We start from the raw sequence: 22,156 nt of genomic DNA, 5'->3' as shown, positions 1-22,156 counted from the left end.
GGTAGCTGGAGGGCTTCAGTCAGCCAAGGCACTCCTCCACCCAAACCTTCCAATGGCTCCCATCGCACTCAGAGTAGGAGCCAAAGGCCTTACACTGGCCTAAACTGTCTGTCCTCTCTCCCACCTCGCTCACCTTATCTCCTTCCTTTCTTCCCCTTGCTCACCCCTCTTCTTGGCCTCTTTGCTATTCCCTCACCACAGCGAGTATGTTCTCACTGTAAAGCATGGCATATGCTGTTCCCTGTGCCTGGAATGCTTTTCCCTGAGACCTGCTTCTGATGTCACCTTCTCAGTGAAGTCTTTCTTCCCTGACCATCCTATTTAAAACTGTAGCCTCATCTCCAGGCTTCCGTACCCACTTCGCTGCATTATTTTTCTCCATAGCAATTATCACTATAGATAGTCTGTATATATTTATTCTTACTTATTTGCTGTCTGTCTCTCCTTATAGAATGTAGGCTCCAGAGGGCAGGGTTTTGTTGTTTTTTTTTTTTTTCTGTCATTCTGTGCAGTATTTTCAGTGCCCAGGTCAATGTCTAGTATGTAGCAGGTGCTCAATATTTATTGAAAGAATGAAATGAAACTAGACTCTCTCTGCTTTCTTCCATTCCCAACTTTGAGACTTATAACTGACTCTTGTCCCCAAGAGGGGCCGACCAACCACTGTAAGACTTTGGAGATGCAGAAGTGTTGGGCAAAAGCCGTATTTCTGTAGCCTGCACTATCTACCCAACTTGTCTTTCAGTGGGTGCCGGAAATGGTTCAGGTCAGACAATGTGGAGGCTGTCAGGGGCGGGGAGAAGTTTGGCCTTTGTCTTCCACTATCTTTCCTGGATCAGGGCATGGGGATGAAGGAGTATAAAATCTGGAAGAGTGAAAATCCAAAGTAGGTTTTCACAATTACTTAATTTTAGGAGTATTTTTCTTATTTAAAATATAATAGTGATTTTCTGGGGGGAAAAAAATGGAAGACTGTCCTTCCAACCAAAACGGTGAGAAAGGCAGGTGTGAACATGGAGAAGGCAGGTGTGAAGATGGGGAGGGAGACAGGTGTGAGCGTGGGCCGACCCTGGGGAGGCAGGTGTGGTTACGGGGAAGGCAGGCTCACCCCTTATTGCATGTAGTGAGAGCTGAGGCTTCCCTTTCACTTCACAGAGTAAAGAGAAGGCTTTGAGGTATCAATAAAGTGGGCTACTGGGGAAAGGAAGACGAAGAATCTGTGTCTCCTGAACGTCAAGGGGCATCTCTCTGCTGTGGACTAGCCAGTCTCCTCCAGCTCCAAGAGGTCATCCACATATTCCAGAACCTCTCCCTGTAAGAGACAAGAGGACATCTGCGTTAGGTGGGCTACCCAACTTTAAAAGTGCCCGTAAGCAGAGACGGTCTCTAAGATGTCACTGCCGCCGGCCTGCGTGGCCTGGAGCAGCCCTTCCCCACTGCCCTTCGGCCCGGAGGACCTGACTTCCCCTCGGAGGGACCTGGCTTCCATGTGAACATGCAGTCACGTGCTCTGGAACGCCCGCAGACGGCCCGTGGGAAGGGGGCAATCCAGCCACCCTCTGAAAGACCTGTTTAGTGCCCCCTTTTCTGGGCATCCCCCCTACCCCTTAGCACTTATTCCACAGGAACACTCTCTATCTGTCCCCTTCTGCCCTCATCAGCAGACCAGGAGTTTTTCAAGGACCAGGACCTGGGTTGCTTTTCTTCCCCAGAACGTGGCATGCAGAAGGTGGGAAACCCGCTAAAGGAAGAATGATTGAGTGTACGCGTGCATAATTCTGGTGTGGCTCAAGCAGTCACTCCCTTTACGAGACAGTCTCCTGGGTACAGTGGGACCCACTTGCCAATTGTCAGGGCCAGGAGCCCACCTGCTCCCTCCTTCTACAATCAGCCTTAAGCCTCAACCTGAACTAGCCCGGCACACTTTCTGATTTCCTTCTCTGCATTGATTTCTCTCCCACAACACACCTGGGCCCAGCTGATGACACCCATTCTCTTTACTGCCAAGAATGAGTGAATCACCAAGGAGGCCAAGTCCCACTCCCACGAGAGGGTCAGCCCCACTGAAGCTAATCACCCCTGCTAAAGCTTGGCCTCCTTCACAGAGGCCACCATCACAGGCCAAGAGCCTATTTGCTCTTTTTGATATTTTAACACACTTTCCGTTAGAAAATCTCAGCATCTGAGAATAGTTGGGAAATCTCCCAAGTACATGAGACACAACAGGGGGTCTTATTATTTTCATCAAATACTTCTACCTTGTCATGCCTGAGATCAGAAACTAAAGTCACGGAAGTGGAAGACCACTGATTGAAAAAACGATGTTCTGGGGTGCCTGGGTGGCTCAGTCGGTTAAGCGTCTGCCTTTGGCTCAGGTCGTGATCCCAGGGTCCTGGGATCGAGTCCTATGTCAGGTTCCCTGCTTGGCAGGAAGCCTGCTTCTCCTTCTCCCTCTGCCTGCCGTGCTCTCTTTCTCTTTCTCTCTCTCGCCCTACTCTCTCTCTCTCTCGCCCTACTCTCTCTCTCAAATAAATAAATAAAATCTTAAAAAAAGAAAAAACAATGTTCTTTGGTTGCTTTCTGGAAGCAACCCAAAAGGAAAACACCGTAGAGGGACTCCATGTACGGCCGTGACAGCTCTTCCCAGAGTTACTGTTCCTTGCTGTGCGGCAGCTGCGACCTGGGATGATGGTACTGCCTGCTCTGAGCTCACTAATAAGCACCCAAGGCAATACAGATGAAAGAAACACAAGCCCCTCTGTGGCCTGTTATAGTCGAGGCACCAACAGCCTAGCTCAGATCTGCACCCATGCCCCAACTGCTGGGAGGGCCGATTGCTGATGGGCCAATGGCTGCTCCTTCTCTGGACAACTGATCTTGACTAAAAGGGGAGCCCCACCAGGGAGTTTACACACCAGCCCCTCTGGGCTGCCAACAACCAAGGAGAGAAGGATAAGCTGCCTAGAAAATGCAGGAAGACTCTGTGGTACAATTCATGCTCCAGAGCTCCCGTGGGATCAGGCTAAGCTTGACATCAGCTAAGACCGTATCTTTTCATGGCTCCTTCCCTTGCCCCTCACTTCTTTCCTACCTGAGAGCACTCCCTCAATAAATCACTCCTGCAAATTATAATCTATTTCTTTTAGACCTTCCCAAAGCAAACAACCATCAGAACCCAAAACTTGAAGCATCTATTTCAGCCTGCTTTATAAAGTTTCTGAAACTATAATAAGCATCTGCAAAATTTTTAACCAGTGTGCAAACTTTCAGGAGCTTACAACAACTTACAACATATTTCAACCCCAGAAAGATAATAAAGGAGAATGCCCCTAACTTCAGTAGCTAAATCGTATTGATGTTTTGTTCCAATGTAGTATTTTGTCCTCTGGAAATTTTAAAGATTAAACTAAGAATTTTATTGTATTCATTATACTTTGTTTCAAATAATTACTTGTCATACTTTGATATAGAGAAAAGAAAATAGCTTGTTCTTTAGAGATGGATTAATTCTTTCAAAATTCTAAAGCTTTGATTAATAAGCTAATTACTTCCAGGACCTTCAACAGACTCCTTTTTTTTATCTTGACAGTGTCAAGTCCAAGAATACTAGGAATTTTAAAGCCTAGGATAAGCCTGGTGTTCAATGGATGATTACAAACCAGCTGTGTAACTTTGAGCAAGTCACTCTACCTTTCTGAATTTTTCTCCTCATCTGTGACATGACAGAGCCTTACTGAATATCATAAAAGTTCTCTTGTCTTTATCCTAAGGAAATGACTAGAAAAAAGTAACCAATTTAGTCTCAGCTATGTTATTTGTGAAAGCAAAAAGTTAGAAGCAACCTAAATGCCTAAAAAAAAAACCAAAAAGCTTTATTTTAAAAAACCTATACCATGGAGGGGCAGAGCAAGATGGCGGAGGAGTAGGAGACCTGGATTTCGTCTCCTCTCAGGAATTCAGCTGGATAGGGATCAAACCATTCTGAACACCTACGAACTCAACAGGAGATCGAAGAAAAGAATAGCAACAGCTCTCTGAACAGAAAAGTGACCACTTTCTGGAAGGTAGGACGTGCGGAGAAGTGAATCCGAGGCGATATTCCAGAGGATAGACGGCGGGGGAGAGGGCCTCCGTCGGCCGCTTCTGGCAAGTGATAGAGCCGTGGAGCACAAAATCAGAACTTTTAAAAGTCTGCTCCGCTGAGGGAGGTCGCTCCAGTGGCTAAGCGGGATCAGTGTGGTCTCAGGACCCTCGGGGTCACAGAAAGACCGGGGGTGCCTGAGTGCGGCAGAGCTCCCAGGTATCGGAGCAGGGAAGCCGGCTGCAGAGACGGAGCCAAGGCATGAGCTCTCAGCTCGGGGTTGTCATAAACTGTGATCCGTGGCACAGTCGGGCCCCTGCTCCTCCAGCAGGGACCCAACAAGCGGCAGATCCGGGGAGACTCCCTTTCCTCCCCCGAGAGGAGTGGCGCGGGAGCGCACTGCAGGGATCTGCTGGGTTTGGAGACTCCACAAGGGGTCGGGTGCCAGAGATAGAAACACATGGTCACAGGCCGGGTGAACACGGAGTGTGGCCGGAGACCGGGGAGACGGGAGTGACTGACGGCTTTTCTCTGGGGGCTCACTGAGGAGCGGGCCCCAGTTCTCGGCTCCTCCGAGGCACAGATTGGGAGGCCGCCATTTTCACTCTCCGCCTCCAAAGCTGTACGGAAAGCTTGCAGGGAACAAAAGCTCCCGAGAGCAAACCCGAGCAGATTACTTAGCCCAGACCAGCAGAGGCGGGGCAATTCCGCCTCCGGCAAAGACATTTGGAAACCATGGCAACAGGCCCCTCCCCCAGAAGATCAGCGAGAACAGCCAGCCAAGACCAAGTTTACCAATCAATGAGAATGGCAGAACTCCAGCGCTAGGGGAATAATGCACATAGAATTAATGGCTTTTTTACCATGATTCTTTAGTCTTTCAAAGTTAATTTTTTTTTAACTGTCTTTTTTCTTTTTTTTTTTGAATTTTTCTTTTTCCCTTTTTCCAACTTCTTATCAATCCGTTTTTTAAAAAACATTTTTATATTTCATTTTTAGAGTCATATTCTATCCCTTCATAGTAGTTACCTGTATTTTTGGCATATATATATAAGTTGTTCTCTCTTTAAAATTTTGAGATAGTTTCTTCTAACAGATCAAAATATACCCTAAATCTCTATGGTTTTTTTCTACTCCCCTTCCTGATCACATTCTCTCCCTTTTTTTCCTTTTTTTTTAAATCCTCTTCTTTCTTTTTTCAAACAACTTCTTATCAATTCCTTTTATAAAATTTTTTATAATTTCCATCTTTACAGTCATATTCCATCCCTTCATCATATCAACCCTTATTTTTATACATATATAAGTTTTTCTTTCTTTAAAATTTTGGGAGGCACTTTCTTCTAACAGACCAAAATACACCCAAAATCTAGTGTGTGGCACTGATCTATATACCAGCCTGATCATATTTGATCACATTCTGGGGTTTTTTTGGGGTTTTTTTGTTCTGTTTTTGTTTATTTTTATCTTTATCTTTTTCTTTTTCTTTTTTTTTTTTTTCTTTTTCTCTTTTCTCTCTTTCCCTTTCTTTTCCCACTGCTTCAGGTCTTTTCTGATTTGTTTAGAGTATATTTTCTGGGGACGTTGTTACCCTGCTAGCATTTTGTTCTCTCATTAATCTATTCTCCTCTGCACAAAATGACAAGACGGAAAAAATCACCTCAACAAAAAGAACAAGAGGTAGTACCGACTGCCAGGGACCTACTCAATACGGACATTAGTACGATGTCAGATCTAGAGTTCAGAATCATCACTTTAAAGATACTAGCTGGGCTTGAAAAAAGCATGGAAGTTATTAGAGAAACCCTTTCTGGAGAAGTAAAAGAACTAAAATCTAACCAAGTAGAAATCAAAAAGGCTATTAATGAGGTGCAATCAAATACGGGGGCGCTAACTGCTAGGATAAATGAGGCAGAAGAGAGAATCAGTGATATATAAGACCAAATGATGGAAAATCAAGAAGCTGAGAAAAAGAGAGATAAACAACTACTGGATCACAAGGGCAGAATTTGAGAGATAGGCGATACCATAAGACGAAACAACATTAGAATAATTGGGATCCCAGAAGAAGAAGAAAGAGAGAGGGGCAGAAGGTAAAATGGAGCAAATTATAGCAGAGAACTTCCCTAATTTGGGGAAGGAAACAGGCATGAAAATCCAGGAAGCACAGAGAACCCCTCTCAAAATCAATAAAAATAGGTCAACACCCCGACATCTAATAGTAAAACTTACGAGTCTCAGAGATAAAGAGAAAATCCTGAAAGCAGCTCGGGAGAAGAGATATGTAACCTACAATGGTAGAAACATTAGACTGACAACAGACCTATCCACAGAGACCTGGCAGGCCAGAAAGGACTGGCAGGATATATTCAGAGCACTAAATGAGAAAAATATTCAGCCAAGAATACTATATCCAGTTAGGCTGTCATTGAAAATAGAAGGAGAGAAAAAAGCTTCCAGGACAAACAAAAACTAAAGGAATTTGCAAACACGAAACCAGACCTACAAGAAATCTTGAAAGGGGTCCTCTGAGCAAAGAGAGAGCCTAAAAGCAACATAGACCAGAAAGGAACACAGACAATATACAGTAACAGTCACCTTACAGGCAATACAATGGCACTAAATTCCTACCCTTCAATAGTTACCCTGAATGTAAATGGGCTAAATGCCCCAATCAAAAGACACAGGCTATCAGATTGGATTAAAAAACAAGACCCATCAATATGCTGTCTGCAAGAGACTCATTTTCGACCCAAAGACAGCCCCAGATTGAAAGTGAGGGGGTGGAAAACCATTTACCATGCTAATGGACACCAAAAGAAAGCTGGGGTGGCAATCCTTATATCAGACAAATTAGATTTTAAACCAAAGACTGTAATAAGAGATGAGGAAGGACACTATATCTTACTTAAAGGGTCTATCCAACAAGAAGATCTAACAATTGTAAATATCTATGCCCCTAACATGGGAGCAGCCAATTATATAAGGCAATTAATAACAAAAGCAAAGAAACACATCGACAACAATACAATAATAGTGGGGGACTTTAACACCCCCCTCACTGAAATGGACAGATTATCTAAGCAAAAGATCAACAAGGAAATAAAGACTTTAAATGACACACTGGACCAAATGGACTTCACAGACATATTCAGAACATTCCATCCCAAAGCAACGGAATACACATTCTTCTCTAGTGCCCATGGAACATTCTCCAGAATCGATCACATCCTAGGTCATAAATCAGGTCTCAACCAGTACCAAAAGATTGGGATCATTCCCTGCCTATTTTCAGACCACAATGCTTTGAAACTAGAACTCAATCACAAGAGGAAAGTCGGAAAGAACTCAAATACATGGAGGCTAAAGAGCATCCTACTGAAGAATGAATGGGTCAACCAGGAAATTAAAGAAGAATTAAAATAATCATGGAAACCAATGAAAATGAAAACACAACTACTCAAAATCTTTGGGATGCAGCAAAGGCAGTCCTAAGAGGAAAGTATATAGCAATACAAGCCTTTCTCAAGAAACAAGAAAGGTCTCAAGTACACAACCTAACCCTACACCTACAGGAGCTGGAGAAAGAACAGCAAATAAAGCCTAAACCCAGCAGGAGAAGAGAAATAATAAAGATCAGAGCAGAAATCAATGAAATAGAAACTAAAAGAACAGTGGAACAGATCAACGAAACTAGGAGCTGGTTCTTTGAAAGAATTAACAACATTGATAAACCCCTGGCCAGACTTATCAAAAAGAAAAGAGAAATGACCCAAATCAACAAAATCATGAATGAAAGAGGAGAGATCACAGCCAACACCAAAGAAATACAAACAATTCTAAGAACATATTATGAGCAACTCTATGCCAGCAAATTAGATAACCTGGAAGAAATGGATGCATTCCTAGAGATGTATCAAATACCAAAACTGAACCAGGAAGAAATAGAAAACCTGAACAGACCTATAACCACTAAGGAAATTGAAGCAGTCATCAAAAATCTCCCAACAAACAAAAGCCCAGGGCCAGATGGCTTCCCAGGGGAATTCTACCAAACACTTAAAGAAGAATTAATACCTATTCTTCTGAAACTGTTCCAAAAAATAGAAATGGAAGGAAAACTTCCAAACTCGTTTTATGAGGCCACCATTACCTTGATCCCAAAACCAGACAAAGACCCCATCAAAAAGGAGAATTACAGACCAATATCCCTGATAAACATGGATGCAAAAATTCTCACCAAAATACTAGCCAATAGGATCTAACAGTACATTAAAAGGATTATTCACCACGACAAAGTGGGATTTATCCCTGGGCTGCAAGGTTGGTTCAACATCCACAAATCAATCAACGTGATACAATACATTAACAAAAGAAAGAACAAGAATCATATGATCCTCTCAATAGATGCAGAAAAAGCATTTGACAAAGTACAGCATCCTTTCTTGATCAAAACTCTTCAGAGTATAGGCATAGAGGGTACATACCTCAATATCATAAAAACCATCTATGAAAAACCTACAGCAAATATCATTCTCAATGGGGAAAAACTGAGAGCTTCCCCCCTAAGGTCAGGAACGCGGCAGGGATGTCCACTGTCACCACTGCTATTCAACATAGTATTGGAAGTCCTAGCCACAGCAATCAGACAACAAAAAGAAATAAAAGGTATCCAAATTGGCAAAGAAGTCAAACTCTCACTCTTTGTAGATGATATGATACTTTATGTGGAAAACCCCAAAGACTCCACCCCAAAACTGCGAGAATTCACAGGAATTCAGTAAAGTGGCAGGATATAAAATCAATGCACAGAAGTCAGTGGCATTCCTATACACCAACAACAAGACAGAAGAAAGAGAAATTAAGGAGTCGATCCCATTTACAACTGCACCCAAAACCATAAGATACCTAGGAATAAATCTAACCAAAGAGGCAAAGGATCTGTACTCAGAAAACTATAAAATACTCATGAAAGAAATTGAGGAAGACACAAAGAAATGGAAAAACGTTCCATGCTCATGGATCGGAAGAACAAATACTGCGAAGATGTCAATGCTACCTAGAGCAATCTACACATTCAATGCAATCCCTATCAAAATACCATCCACTTTTTTCATAGAAATGGAACAAATAATCCTAAAATTTGTATGGAACCAGAAAAGACCCCGAATAGCCAGAGGAATGTTGAAAAAGAAAAGCAAAGCTGGCGGCATCACAGTTCCGGACTTCAAGCTCTATTACAAAGCTGTCATCATCAAGACAGTATGGTACTGGCACAAAAACAGACACCTAGATCAATGGAACAGAATAGAGAGCCCAGAAATGGACCCTCAACTCTATGGTCAACTAATCTTCGACAAAGCAGGACAGAATGTCCCATGGAGAAAAGACAGTCTCTTCAACACATGGTGTTGGGAAAATTGGACAGCCACATGCAGAAGAATGAAACTGGACCATTTCCTTACACCACACACAAAAATAGACTCCAAATGGTTGAAAGACCTCAATGTGAGACAGGAGTCCATCAAAATCCTAAAGGAGAACACAGGCAGCAACCTCTTCGACCTCAGCTGCAGCAACTTCTTCCTAGAAACATCGCCAAAGGCAAGGGAAACAAGGGCAAAAATGAACTATTGGGACTTCATCAAGATAAGAAGCTTTTGCACAGTAAAGGAAACAGTCAACAAAACCAAAAGACAACCGACAGAATGGGAAGAGATATTTGCAAATGACATATCAGATAAAGGGCTAGTATCCAAAATTTACAAAGAACTCATCAAACTCAACACCCAAAGAACAAAGAATCCAATCAAGAAATGGGCAGAAGACATGAACAGACATTTTTCCAAAGAAGACATCCAAATGGCCAACAGACACATGAAAAAGTGCTCAATATCGCTCGGCATCAGGGAAATCCAAATCAAAACCTCAATGAGATACCACCTCACACCAGTCAGAATGGCTAAAATTAACAAGTCAGGAAATGACAGATGTTGATGGGGATGCGGAGAAAGGGGAACCCTCCTACACTGTTGGTGGGAATACAAGCTGGTGCAGCCACCCTGGAAAACAGTATGGAGATTCCTCAAAAAGTTGAAAATAGAGCTCCCCTATGACCCAGCAATTGCACTACTGGGTATTTACCCCAAAGATACAAAAGTAGGGATCCGAAAGTGTACGTGCACCCTGATGTTTATAGCAGCAATGTCCACAATAGCCAAACTGTGGAAAGAGCCAAGATGTCCATCGACAGATGAATGGATAAAGAAGATGTGGTATATATATACAATGGAATATTATGCAGCCATCAAAAGGAATGAGATCTTGCCATTTGCAACGACATGGATGGAACTGGAGGGTATTATGCTGAGCGAAATAAGTCAAACATAGAAAGACATTTATCATATGACCTCACTGATATGAGGAATTCTTAATCTCAGGAAACAAACTGAGGGTTGCTGGAGTGGAGGGTGGGGTGGGAGGGATGCAGTGACTGGGTGATAGACACTGGGGAGGGTATGTGCTCTGGCAAGCTCTGTGAATTGTGCAAGACTGTTGAATCTCAGATCTGTACCTCTGAAACAAATAATGCAATATATGTTAAGAAAAAAAAAAAGTAGCAGGAGGGGAGGAATGAAGGGGGGGAAATCGGAGGGGGAGACGAACCATGAGAGACGATGGACTCTGAAAAACAAACTGAGGGTTCTAGAGGGGAGGGGGGTGGGAGGATGGGTTAGCCTGGTGATGGGTATTGAGGAGGGCACATTCTGCATGGAGCACTGGGTGTTATGCACAAACAATGAATCATGGAACACTACATCTAAAACTAATGATGTAATGTATGGGGATTAACATAACAATAAAAAAATTTTTTTAAAAAGGGGAGGGGGAGAAAAGAAATTTTTAAAACTTATTAAGAAAAAAAAATCTATACCATGGAATATTAGTCATCAAAAAGTCATATTTAGGGCACCTGGGTGGCTCAGTTGGTTAAGCGACTGCCTTCGGCTCAGGTCATGATCCTGGAGTCCCGGGATCGAGTCCCGCATCAGGCTCCCTGCTCGGCGGAGAGCCTGCTTCTCCCTCTGACCCTCCCCCTTCTCATGTGCTCTCTCTCTCTCTCTCATTCTCTCTGTCTCAAATAAATAAATAAAATCTTTAAAAAAAAAAAGTCATATTTATAATAAACATTAACTAACAAGGTTAACAAAAACCACAACATCTTCTCAATAGATGCAGAAAGCAAATGACAAAATTCAACACCACTTCATGATAAAGACATTAGACAAACTAGGAATAGAAGGGGAACTTTCTCAACCTGACAAAGGGCACCTACAAAAAAAAAAAAAAAAACCTCACAGCTAGCAACTTTCTTAATGCTAACACAGAATGTTTTTCTTTGAAGATTGGGAACAAAACAAGGATGTTCACTCTCTCCATTTCTATCTGACATTTTACTGGAGATTTTAGTCAGGGCAATTAGCAAAGAAAAATAAACAAAAGTCATCCAGATTGGAAGAGAAGTAAAATCACATCTACTCATAGATAACAAGATCTTGCATATAAAAACTCCTAAGCAATACACACACACACACACACACACAAACTATTAGAATAATAATAAGAAGTTCAACAAATTTGCAGAATTGCAGTATCATTATACAAAAATCAATTGTGTATTTCTATATACTAGCAATGAACAATTGAAAATAAAAATGAGAAAAAATTCCACTTGCAACAGCATCAAGAATAACGAAATTTAAGAAAACATTATTGAAGGAAATTAAAGAAGACCTCCAGAAGTAGAAAGATATCCCATGTTAATGGATCAGAAGACTTAATACTGTTAAGATGTCAATACTATCTAAAGGATCTTCAGATTTAGCACAATTCCTATCAAAAATCCCAGGGGCCTTTTGCAGAAATTGGCAAGCTGGGGCAACCTGGGTGGCTCAGTCGGTTAAGCATCTGCCTTTGGCTCAGGTCATGATACCAGGGTTCTGGGATCGAGCCCCACATCGGGCTCCCTGCTCTGCAGGGAGCCTGCTTCTTCCTCTCCCTCTCCCTGCCGCTCCGCCTGCTTGTGCATGCTCTCTCTCTCTGTCAAATAAATAAATAAAATCTAAAAAAAAAAAAAGAAATTGGCAAGCTGATCCTATAATTCATATGGAAATACAAGGGACCCAGAATAGCCAAAACAACCTAGAAGAAGAATGAAGTTGGAAGACTCATACTTTCAATTTCAAGATGATGTAGTTTCAACCAGACACACTGGATCTCATCAAAATTTAAAACGTTTATGCTTCAAGTCACCATTAAGAAAATGAAAGACAACCCACAGATTGCAAGAAAATATTTGCAATTCATATATCTGACGGAGGACTTATAACCAGAATATATAAAGAACACTCACAATTCAACAATAAAAAGACAAGTAACCCAATTAAAAAATGGACAAAGAATTTGAATAGACTAGACATCTCTGTAAAGAAGATACACAAATGGCTTAATAAGCATAGGAAAAAATGCTCAACATCATTAGTCATTAGGGAAATTAAAATCAAAACCGCAATGAAATACTATTTCACACCCACTAGAATGGCTATAATAAAAAAGACAAACACCAGGCAGTGCTGACAAAGATGTGGCAAGTTGGAAATTTCATACATTGCTGGTGGGAATGTAAAATGGTGCAGCCACTTTGGGAAACAGTCTGGGAATTCCTCAAGTTAACCACAGAGCTATCATCTGACCCAGCAATTCCACTTCTACATATATACTCCTGGTACATAAGACAATTAAAAACTTTGGTCCAAACAAAAACATGTACACAAATGTTCATAGCATCATTATTCAAAATAGTCAAAAAGTGGAAACAACCCAGGGGCGCCTGGGTGGCTCAGTCATTAAGCATCTGCCTTCAGCTCAGGTCATGATCCCAGGGTCCTGGGATCGAGCCCCACATCGGGCTCCCTGCTCTGCAGGAAGTCTGCTTCTCCCTCTCCCACTCCCCCTGCTTGTGTTCCCTCTCTTGCTGTGTCTCTCTGTCAAATAAATAAATAAAATTTTAAAAAAAAAAGTGGAAACAACCCAGTACAAATGTCCATCAACAGAGGAACAGGTGACCAAAATATGGTATATCCATGCAGTGCAATATTATTTAGCAATAAAAAGGAATTTTAGGGGTGCCTGGGTGGCTCAGTCGTTAAGCGTCTGCCTTCGGCTCAGGTCATGATCCTGGAGTCCTGGGATCAAGCCCTGCATCGGGCTCCCTGCTCAGCAGGAAGCCTGCTTCTCCTTCTCCCACTCCCTCTGCTTGTGTTCCCTATCTCACTGTGTCTCTCTCTGTCAAATAAATAAAATCTTAAAAAAAAAAAAATGAATTTTACATTGTAACAGAATATATATGACAACATGGCTGAACCTTGAAAACATTATGCTCAGTGAAAGAAGCCAATAGCAAAAGACCACCTACCATAAGATTCCATTTATATGAAATGTCCAGAACAGGCAAATCCATAGAGACAGAAAGTAGATTAGTGGTTGCCAGGGGCTGGGGACAGATGTGGGGGAGGGGTGGGCAGAGGAGAAGGAATGGGGAATGACTACTAACAGGTTTGGGATTTCTTTTTGGGGTGATGAAAACACCCTACAATTCTTAGGGATGGATGTACAACTTTGCACATATACTAAAAACCACTAAATTGTGTACTTTAAAAAGGAGTATCTATGGTGTGTGAGTAATATTTCAATAAAGCTGTTCTAGGAAAACATCACAAGGGCAACTTCTCATATTACAATGCTAAATGGAAAGCCATGATATCTATTACAGTTGGGTTTATTATGAATATATATTAGAAATGTATAGAAAACATTGGAAGTATCTATATCAAAATATCAAGAGCGGCTTGCTCTGGATCATTAGAAACTGAACTCTTCCTTTTTCTAAATATATTTTTCTCCACTTTCCAAACTAGAGCAGCCAGCCTTGCTTGTATTCTAGCCAGCACTCCTTCCTTCGCAGCATTCTTGTGACCTTATGTCAGGCTCTGCTTCTTAACCCAACCTAAGACTCACAACACAATGATCACTTCCTAGTCTATAAAGCATTTCCACATGCAGCATAGTACTTCATTTTCCCAACCCTGTGAAGTCAACATTATTAGTCCCATTTTATAGATGGAAACCGGAGCTCTGGGGAATTCAGTGCCTGCTAGTGATGGGTCTACCCCCATTCAGTACCTGCTAGTGGGGGTCTACCCCCAAATTCCATGATCATATCTTATTTAAAAGTGCTTCACCAAAAACCAGGGCAATGGAAAGAGAAGACCTGGAAGCTCGGGGCCTCTGGGTCTGGCCTAGCAGCTCATCGAACTTTCCTGTCCCCCAGGCTCTTCATCTATGAAGTGAGGGGTCAGGCCAGAGCAAGCTCCAAAAGCTGACAAGTCCCCAGAGGCCACAGAAGCATGTTCTGGTTTGTTTCAAATACATCTCTCTAAATACCCCCATAATGAGGGCTTTTCTGTGACTAGGCTTCCCCACCCCAAAATGACTCATCCATCACCAGTGGAGTCTTTGTCAAAAAAAGGAGTCAGCTGAGGGGCACCCAGCTGGCTCGGTCAGTGGAGCATGTGACCCTTGATCTCGAGGGTCATGAGTTTAAACCCCACGCTGGGGGTAGAGATTACTTAAATAAAAACTTAAAAAAAAAAAAAAGGAGACAGCTGAGTGAGAATCAGGAATTTCAAGCAATCTCAGAGAACGATAAAATGACTCACAGCAAGGACTGAACTTACAAAAAGAAAAAGAAGAAAAGAGATAATAATTATATCCCAGAAAAACTGGGATGAGGCTTTCCAAGTGTGTTCGGAGCGCTGAGTCATTGAAAATGCACTGCGTTTTTCTAAAGGTAAAAAATGATCACTGGATGGCTCCTATGGTGGGTTCCTCCATAGTCACTGTCAGGAAATGTGGTGCTATGACCTGGGTTTCCTACAAAGCTGTGTTCCCCCCTCCAGTGCTCTTTCATTAAAACGCCCATAGAAACCGTATTTCTCGGGCGCCTGGGTGGCTCAGTCGGTTGGGCAACTGCCTTCGGCTCAGGTCATGATCCTGGAGTCCCGGGATCGAGTCCCGCATCGGGCTCCCTGCTCGGCAGGGAGTCTGCTTCTCCCTCTGACCCTCCTCCCTCTCATGCTCTCTGTCTCTCATTCTCTCTCTCGCAAATAAATAAATAAAATCTTTAAAAAAAAAAAACATTAAAAAAAAAAAAAAAGAAACCGTATTTCTCAAGGTTCCCTTCTGTTTCAGGGATGACTTGGCCTTCCAGTGATTTCTGCAAAGATGTGAGTAATATTTTCTCTTAGCCAGGCGTGTGCTAAACATGAAAACTTACCTCATCATCATCCATTATATTTTCCTTCGCAAAGTCATACAGCTCTTTCTGGAGCGTAGTCACGTTAAAGAACTGAACTGCTTCCTGTTCAGACACAAACACAGAGCAGTTTCTATGACCAACCCTTTGATGTCAGAACTGGGAGGAGGGGGAGACAGAGTATGGATTTCTTTTGGGGGTGATGAAAATGTTTAAAATTGGACAGTGGTCATGGTTGTACAACTCTGTGAGTCTACTGGAAACCACTAAATTGTACATCTTAAAAGCATGAATTTTACTGTATATGAAACATACCTCAATTAAAAAAGAGTGGCCAACCCCAAGTGAGTGAGAGAGACAGTGAGAGAGAGAGAGCACGAGAGTGGGGTGAGGGGCAGAAGGAGAAGCAGACTCCCCACTGAGCAGGGAGCCCAATGCGGGACTCGATCCCAGGACTCCAGGATCATGACCTGAGCCGAAGGCAGACGCCCAACCGACTGAGCCACCCAGGCGCCTGGGATTATATATTACTTTTAAAAGATCTTTTCTAGTTGGTTTTTGCCCTTAACTTGTATTTTCATGGAGATTTTTGTATGCTGTCCCAGTTTGCCATGCACACCTCACTCCCCTGCCAACACACAGAAACACACACACACAATCTCTCTCTCTGTCTCTCTCAAATAAATAAATAAAATCTTAAAAAAAAAAAAGCAATATATAATCTCTAGAGTTCCCTGAAAACAAACACATGCAAAGCTGAGCTTGTCCGTCAAGTGAACTAAATGATGGTCCATCCATAAACGAATCTATCTTGGAGGTGTTAAAAAATAAGTAGCTGTAGGAGTGTGACATGGAAAACGTTCATGATGAATTGCTGGAAAGACAAAGCAAGTTGCACAACAGCAGGTAAAGTGTGACCCTGTTTCGGTAAAAATAAATACATGCCGTATGTATGAGCAAACGCACAGCGATAAGGCAGGGGGTAAAGAAAAGTATGGGGTTTTGAGGGAATTTCACTTTCTAAGTAAAACATTTTTGTAATGTTTGGTTGTTTTTACTGATTTAGGAATCAGAATAGAGCAGTAAAATGTTAAAAAAAAAAAAAGGAGTTCCCCTTCATTTCTGTAATAACTTTTTCCTGTAGGGTGCAAAGCAGTCCCCTAAAGTGAGAAGAGGAGGCCCGCACACGTGATGTCCCGTGCCCCGCCACCTACTGGTCTGGGCTGGAAATGCTCGTCCGAGAGGCCCCACTTGTCCCTGTGGTACTGGTAGTACACCAGGTTCTGCCGCATGACCTTGTCGTCGTGGTCAAAGAGCAGGTAGCTGACTGCGCACGGGGCTGCGTTCTTCAGGTCGTTCACTGAGGCCGCGGAGAAAAGAGGCACAGGAAATCAGCCAACCGTGCCCTGAAATCCCCCTCAGCAGCAACGGCTTCCTAAAGAAAATATCCATGGGCAAGCCCCTTCTCCACAGCCCCTCCTTGGCAAAGCCTGTGGCCAGCCAGAATTATCCCTGGGTGGGCAGATCACAGACTGGGTCTCCACGGCAGCCTGGGGAGCGGTTTTGAAACATGGAAGTTCCTCATTAGGCAGAATCTGCCTTTCCAGAAATGTCTACTATATTCCAGTTCAGGCTCCACTGACCTGAGCTGGGAAAGCTGGGTCCCCTGGACTTTCCTGGGGCTGAGGGAGGTAGGGAGGATGTGCCTGCGTCCCATCTGGATGGCACCACAACCCCCACATCCAGGCAGCCCTCCTACAGCTACCCTAAACCTAGAAGACCCAAAGGATGGTGGGCCTTCTGGGCTGGAAGAGATCTGAAGTCACCTGGTGTTGACACCTCCTGGAAACTGGGGTTCCCACCTCTAGCATCCCTCCTCAGAGTTGCCCCACCTATCACAGCACCTTCAGCACAGGAGATCTGCAGGGTTGGGATTTATTTGGGGGCTGGGGGGGGCGGCAAGGGGAAAGAGGTGATAAGCCACAAGCCCCTGTGTATTTATCCTGGCACATTATGTTCCAATTTTCAACCCACTACCTTTGCTAAAGCGTTGGTTGGCGGAGTAACCAAAACGTGGGTATGAATAAATTGTGCCACCCAGTGGCTGTCTCCTGTAACAACAACCTTAAAAACCGAGCGCTTCAGGGCACAGATTATTCACAAAGTCTACAAGGCGGGGAAAGGTACTTATTTGAAGGCCTACGGGGCTGGGGTTCAAGCATAAATAACACCTTCCCTCAAAAAATTCAGTGTGGTAGATAATCTCAAAAAAGTTCGCAACAGGCTGACTTTCAAGAAGCTAATTTCAAGAAGTACATCTTACTCATACTGTTTACCTATAAACCCAGAAAGCAAACATTCCCGTGAAGCAACCAGCAGAGCTAGAGGTTCTGGTCTACTGGTGTCTGTAAGTCACTGCTGCAGTCCCTGATACGCACGGGGACTTTCAGAGCATGCGATGACTCCAAGGACCAGTGCGCTGCCCGAGGGGCCTGCATGTATCTGGAACACTTCGAAACTCCTAGTCTCCTGGCTCTGTGCAAGCACAGCCAAGCCCCGCTCAGAGGGCCGGAACACCTGCTGGATTCTTCCCCGCGTTTCAGAGTCCAACTCAGGGCCTAGCTCAGGAAGGTGCCAACGCAGGTTTTTGTGAAAATGAAATAAAAACAGTAGCTTATCAAAAAACAACTACAACACCAGCTTATTTTTTCATCCACAGAAAACTTTTATTTCCTTTTTTAAAAGATTCTGTTTATTTATTTGAGAGAGAGAGAGAATGAGCAGGGGGAGGGACAGCGGGAGAGGGAGAAGCAGACTCCCCATTGAGCAAAGGGAGCCCGATGCGGGGCTCGATCCCAGGACCCCGGGATCATGACCTGAGCCGAAGGCAGATGCTTAATGACTGAGCCACCCAGGCGCCCCAGCAGAAAACTTTTAAACTGTGAATCCAAGATTGGCAAAGTGTTGATCAAAATTCAAGTGGGTGATGGGCATACTACAGTTCATTATACCATCCTCTCTAATGTACACTTTTAAATTTCCAGAATAAGGTTGCTTTTTTTTCCAGAATAAGTTTTTTAAATGTACATAACTTGGGGCACCTGGGTGGCTCAGTTGATTAAGCATCTGCCTTTGGCTCAGGTCATGATCCTGGAGTCCTGGGATCCAGCCCCACGTCAGGCTCCCTGCTCAGCGGAGAGTCTGCTTCTCCCTTTGTCCCTCATCCTGCTCATGCTCTCTCTCTCTCTCAAATAAATAAAATCTTTAAAAAATAAAATAAAATGTACATAACTTTCCATAATTATCATTAAAGCAGGGCTTTTCCAAGTATGGATGAATATACGCAGTTAACAGAGGGATTTGGGGGAGGAGGGGAGATGGGAATGGGTGGTTTGCTTTGGGTGTTTCTCTGTACATCTCTGAGATGTTCGGTTTGCTGTGACAAGCCTATATTACAAGTCTTTTTGTAACAGAGCACTAATCAATCACTTACACTAAAAAAGAGGGCTCTTCATAAGCAAAAACTGCCTAGTAGAATAACTGTCCCCACGGCATTAGAACGCAGCCAAGTAAGTATTTGCTGGGAACCCACTGTGAGCTTAGTGCATCTTATGTGAAAGCGTGTTCCTAGATTATATAGAGTAAGACTTGGGGCGCCTGGGTGGCTTAGTCAGTTGGGCATCTGACTTGATTTTGGCTCAGGTCATGATCTTGGGGTAGTAGGATTGAGGCCCATGTCAGGCTGCGTGCTAAGCATGCAGCCTGCTTGGGATTCTCTCTCTCCCTCTGTCCCACCCCCAGCTCACTCTCAATCTCTCTCTCAAAGAAAAAGAAAAAAAGAATAAGACTCTTGTCCTCTATGCTAAATAATCCTTTACCAAACAGCTAGTGCCAGGATTATAGCGGCAAATAAAACTTCATCCCTGCCCTCTGTGCACGGGGAAGGACACCTGTTGAAGACACACCTCACCCTCCTGTTGATCTCAGAAATGTCCCAACTAAGGGACATTTCAGGATATCTCATTGCATCCTTAGGTGAGATTCAGGCTGTCATGATAGCAGGTTCACTGCTGAAAGAGGCAAGTTCCCTTACTCACAAAGCTCTGCGGTAAATGACTGTTCCAGAGCCTTCTCAGGAACAATCCTGATTAGCAAAATTAAAAATTAAAAATATATGTATAGGGACACCTGGGTGGTTCAGTTGGTAAAGCGTCTGCCTTCGGCTCAGGTCATGATCCCAGGGTCCTGGGATCGAGCCCCACATCGGGCTCCCTGCTCGGCGGGAAGCCTGCTTCTCCCTCTCCTACTCCCCCTGCTTGTGTTCCCTCTCTCACTGTCTCTGTCAAATAAATAAAATCTTTTAAAAAAATAATAAATAAAAATAAAAATAAAAATATATGTATATACATATAGAAGAAAATTTTCTTCTTTTTTGTCCCTTTTTCAACCTTCAGCAGGCATCCTGCAGAGGACAGGAGGTGGTTGTTGCAAGAAGAGGGAACTCAACAAAGAATAAAACAGCCACAGTGGGGAAGGGGGACTGTGGGAGCCAAGGTCACCGGTCACTCTTGACAGCAAGCACATCCCTGATCCCGAGGGCACCCGCCCCCTAGCGGGAAGGATCCTCCTGTGCGTGTCACCACCACGGTACCCCCACTCAGATGACATCAGTTACGGGGAGAGGAGGAAAAGGCAAAAAGACAGACTCTGAAGCCTGAACTCTGAATCTCTTTCTCTTTGTTTCCCTTCAACTCCTTGGGATGTTCTGATCGATTAACTCGAATTTCAGGCCCAAGGAGGACCAAGTGGGACAAAACTCAGTCTGGAAGGGAAGGCGGATGATAGGGAAGAAATAATGCCAGGTGCCAGTGTACGACTACCCTAAGCACTCCACACATAGCAACTGATGAGGTTAGTACAAATTATCTCCAATTTACAGATGAGGAGACTGAGGCACAGAGAAGTTAGGAAGTGATGAAGCTGAAATGTAAATCCAGGCAGTCTGGCTCCAGGGGCTGTGCCCGGAATCACCAGAACTTGCTGCCTTTTCGTGCAAAGCATGCACCAGGGCTGTCAATGAGACCTTGACGAATTCTCTCAAAAACCAGAGGTAAGGGTTATTACCCCGATTTTTTACAGATGGGGAAGCTGAGTCTTAGGAGGACTAAGGACCTTGCCCAAGATCTGTAGTAGATAATTACTTACATTTGTAATAAGCAAACTGCAAATAATGATACATGGTGGCCACAAATTTCTCCACTGGATAGCCTCCTATAACGGGGGTGAGGTTCTTTTCACACTGTAGTTTGCATTCCAAGACCTCTACGTAATGATCTGAAAGAAGACACACAAATTCTCAGAGCAGTGCATCCATCAGCTTCTCAGTACCGCTTCTGCCTCCCTCAACGATCCAGGTAAAAGGTAAAGATGATAAAGGTAAAATACTTGCAACACTTACAATAAAGGGCGAAAACCCTTAATATACAAAGTTCCTTAAAATCTATAAGAAAGGGCACCTGGGTGGCTCAGTCGTTACGCGTCTGCCTTCGGCTCAGGTCATGATCCCAGGGTCCTGGGATCGAGCCCCGCATCGGGTTCCCTGCTCTGTGGGAAGCCTGCTTCTCCCTCTCCCACTCCCCCTGCTTGTGTTCCCTCTCTCGCTGTGTCTCTCTCTGTCAAATAAATAAATAAAATCTTAAAAAAAAAAATCCGTAAGAAAAAGACAAACACCCAATATAAAATGGCCAAAGGATGGTCACGGAAAAGAAACTGTAAAAATGGCTAATAAACATTGTGAAAAGATGTTAAGCCTCATTTGTAATGAAGGAACACAATCCCACCTAAAATATTTTAAACTGCTAAATGGCAAAAAAAAAAAACCCCAAAAAACAAAAACAAACAAACAAACAAACAAAACCCTGTTTTGTTGAAGTAGGGTTGACACACATGTTATGTTAGTTTCAGGTGTACAACATAGTGATTCAACAAGTCTATACATTACACTGTGCTCACCACAAGTGTAGCTCCCATCTGTCATTTAAATTGGGAAAATTTTAAAAATTTGGTAACACCCAGGGTTAGGGAGAAAATGGTGAAACTTTCACTCTCATAGTCTGTTGGTAGAAGCAAAACAGGAACACATTTTTTGGAGAGCCATTTGGCAAAATGCATCAAAGGTTAAAATGCACACATCCTCTGGCCCAGCAGTCTACTTCTAGGAAATTTTCTTTAGACATGGGCACACATAAGCATTGTTTGCAACAACAAACAGAGTTGGAAATAACCTGAATGCCAATCAATACAATAGTGATTAATCAATTATGGTATATACAAACAAACAGAATTATTTATTTTTTTTAAAGATTTTATTTATTTATTCATGAGAGATGGGCGGGGGGGCAGAGGGAGAAGCACACTCCCCAAGGAGCAGGGAGCCCGATGCGGGACTCGATCCCAGGACCCCGGGATCATGATCTGAGCCAAAGGCAGACACTTAACCGACTGAGCCACCCAGGCACCCCTCTATAGAGCCTTTAAAAGAGAATAGGTAGACCTAAATATGTTAACAGATAAAGACGTCAAAGACTACATTTCCCAGCCTCCCTTGCAGTTGGGTTGGGGCCATATGACTGGTTGTGCCATTGAAATGTGGACTGCAACAACTAATGAATGCTACTTCTACCGCTTTAAGGACTGGTCCC

The 22,156-nt window shown here is 43.3% G+C and overlaps 1 protein-coding gene across 2 annotated transcripts in view; it reads right to left on the bottom strand.

Annotated features, from left to right (window-relative positions):
* Positions 1–537: 537 nt before the first annotated feature.
* Positions 538–22,156, bottom strand: part of LOC110569671 (cartilage associated protein) — a 33,686-nt gene continuing 12,067 nt past the window's right edge. For both annotated transcript variants that reach the window (XM_021677572.2, XM_021677573.2), the window contains 4 exons: positions 20,661–20,789; positions 16,670–16,815; positions 15,477–15,560; positions 538–1,312 (listed from right to left, as the gene is read on the bottom strand). In XM_021677572.2, the coding sequence (XP_021533247.1) occupies positions 1,259–1,312; positions 15,477–15,560; positions 16,670–16,815; positions 20,661–20,789 (413 nt within the window). In that variant the 3' untranslated portion in view covers positions 538–1,258. The remainder of the gene's footprint in view (positions 1,313–15,476; positions 15,561–16,669; positions 16,816–20,660; positions 20,790–22,156) is intronic.

Source organism: Neomonachus schauinslandi, chromosome 1 (assembly GCF_002201575.2).
Source record: "Neomonachus schauinslandi chromosome 1, ASM220157v2, whole genome shotgun sequence".
NCBI lineage: Eukaryota > Metazoa > Chordata > Mammalia > Carnivora > Phocidae > Neomonachus > Neomonachus schauinslandi.
This window is presented reverse-complemented; position numbering and strand designations above follow the sequence as displayed.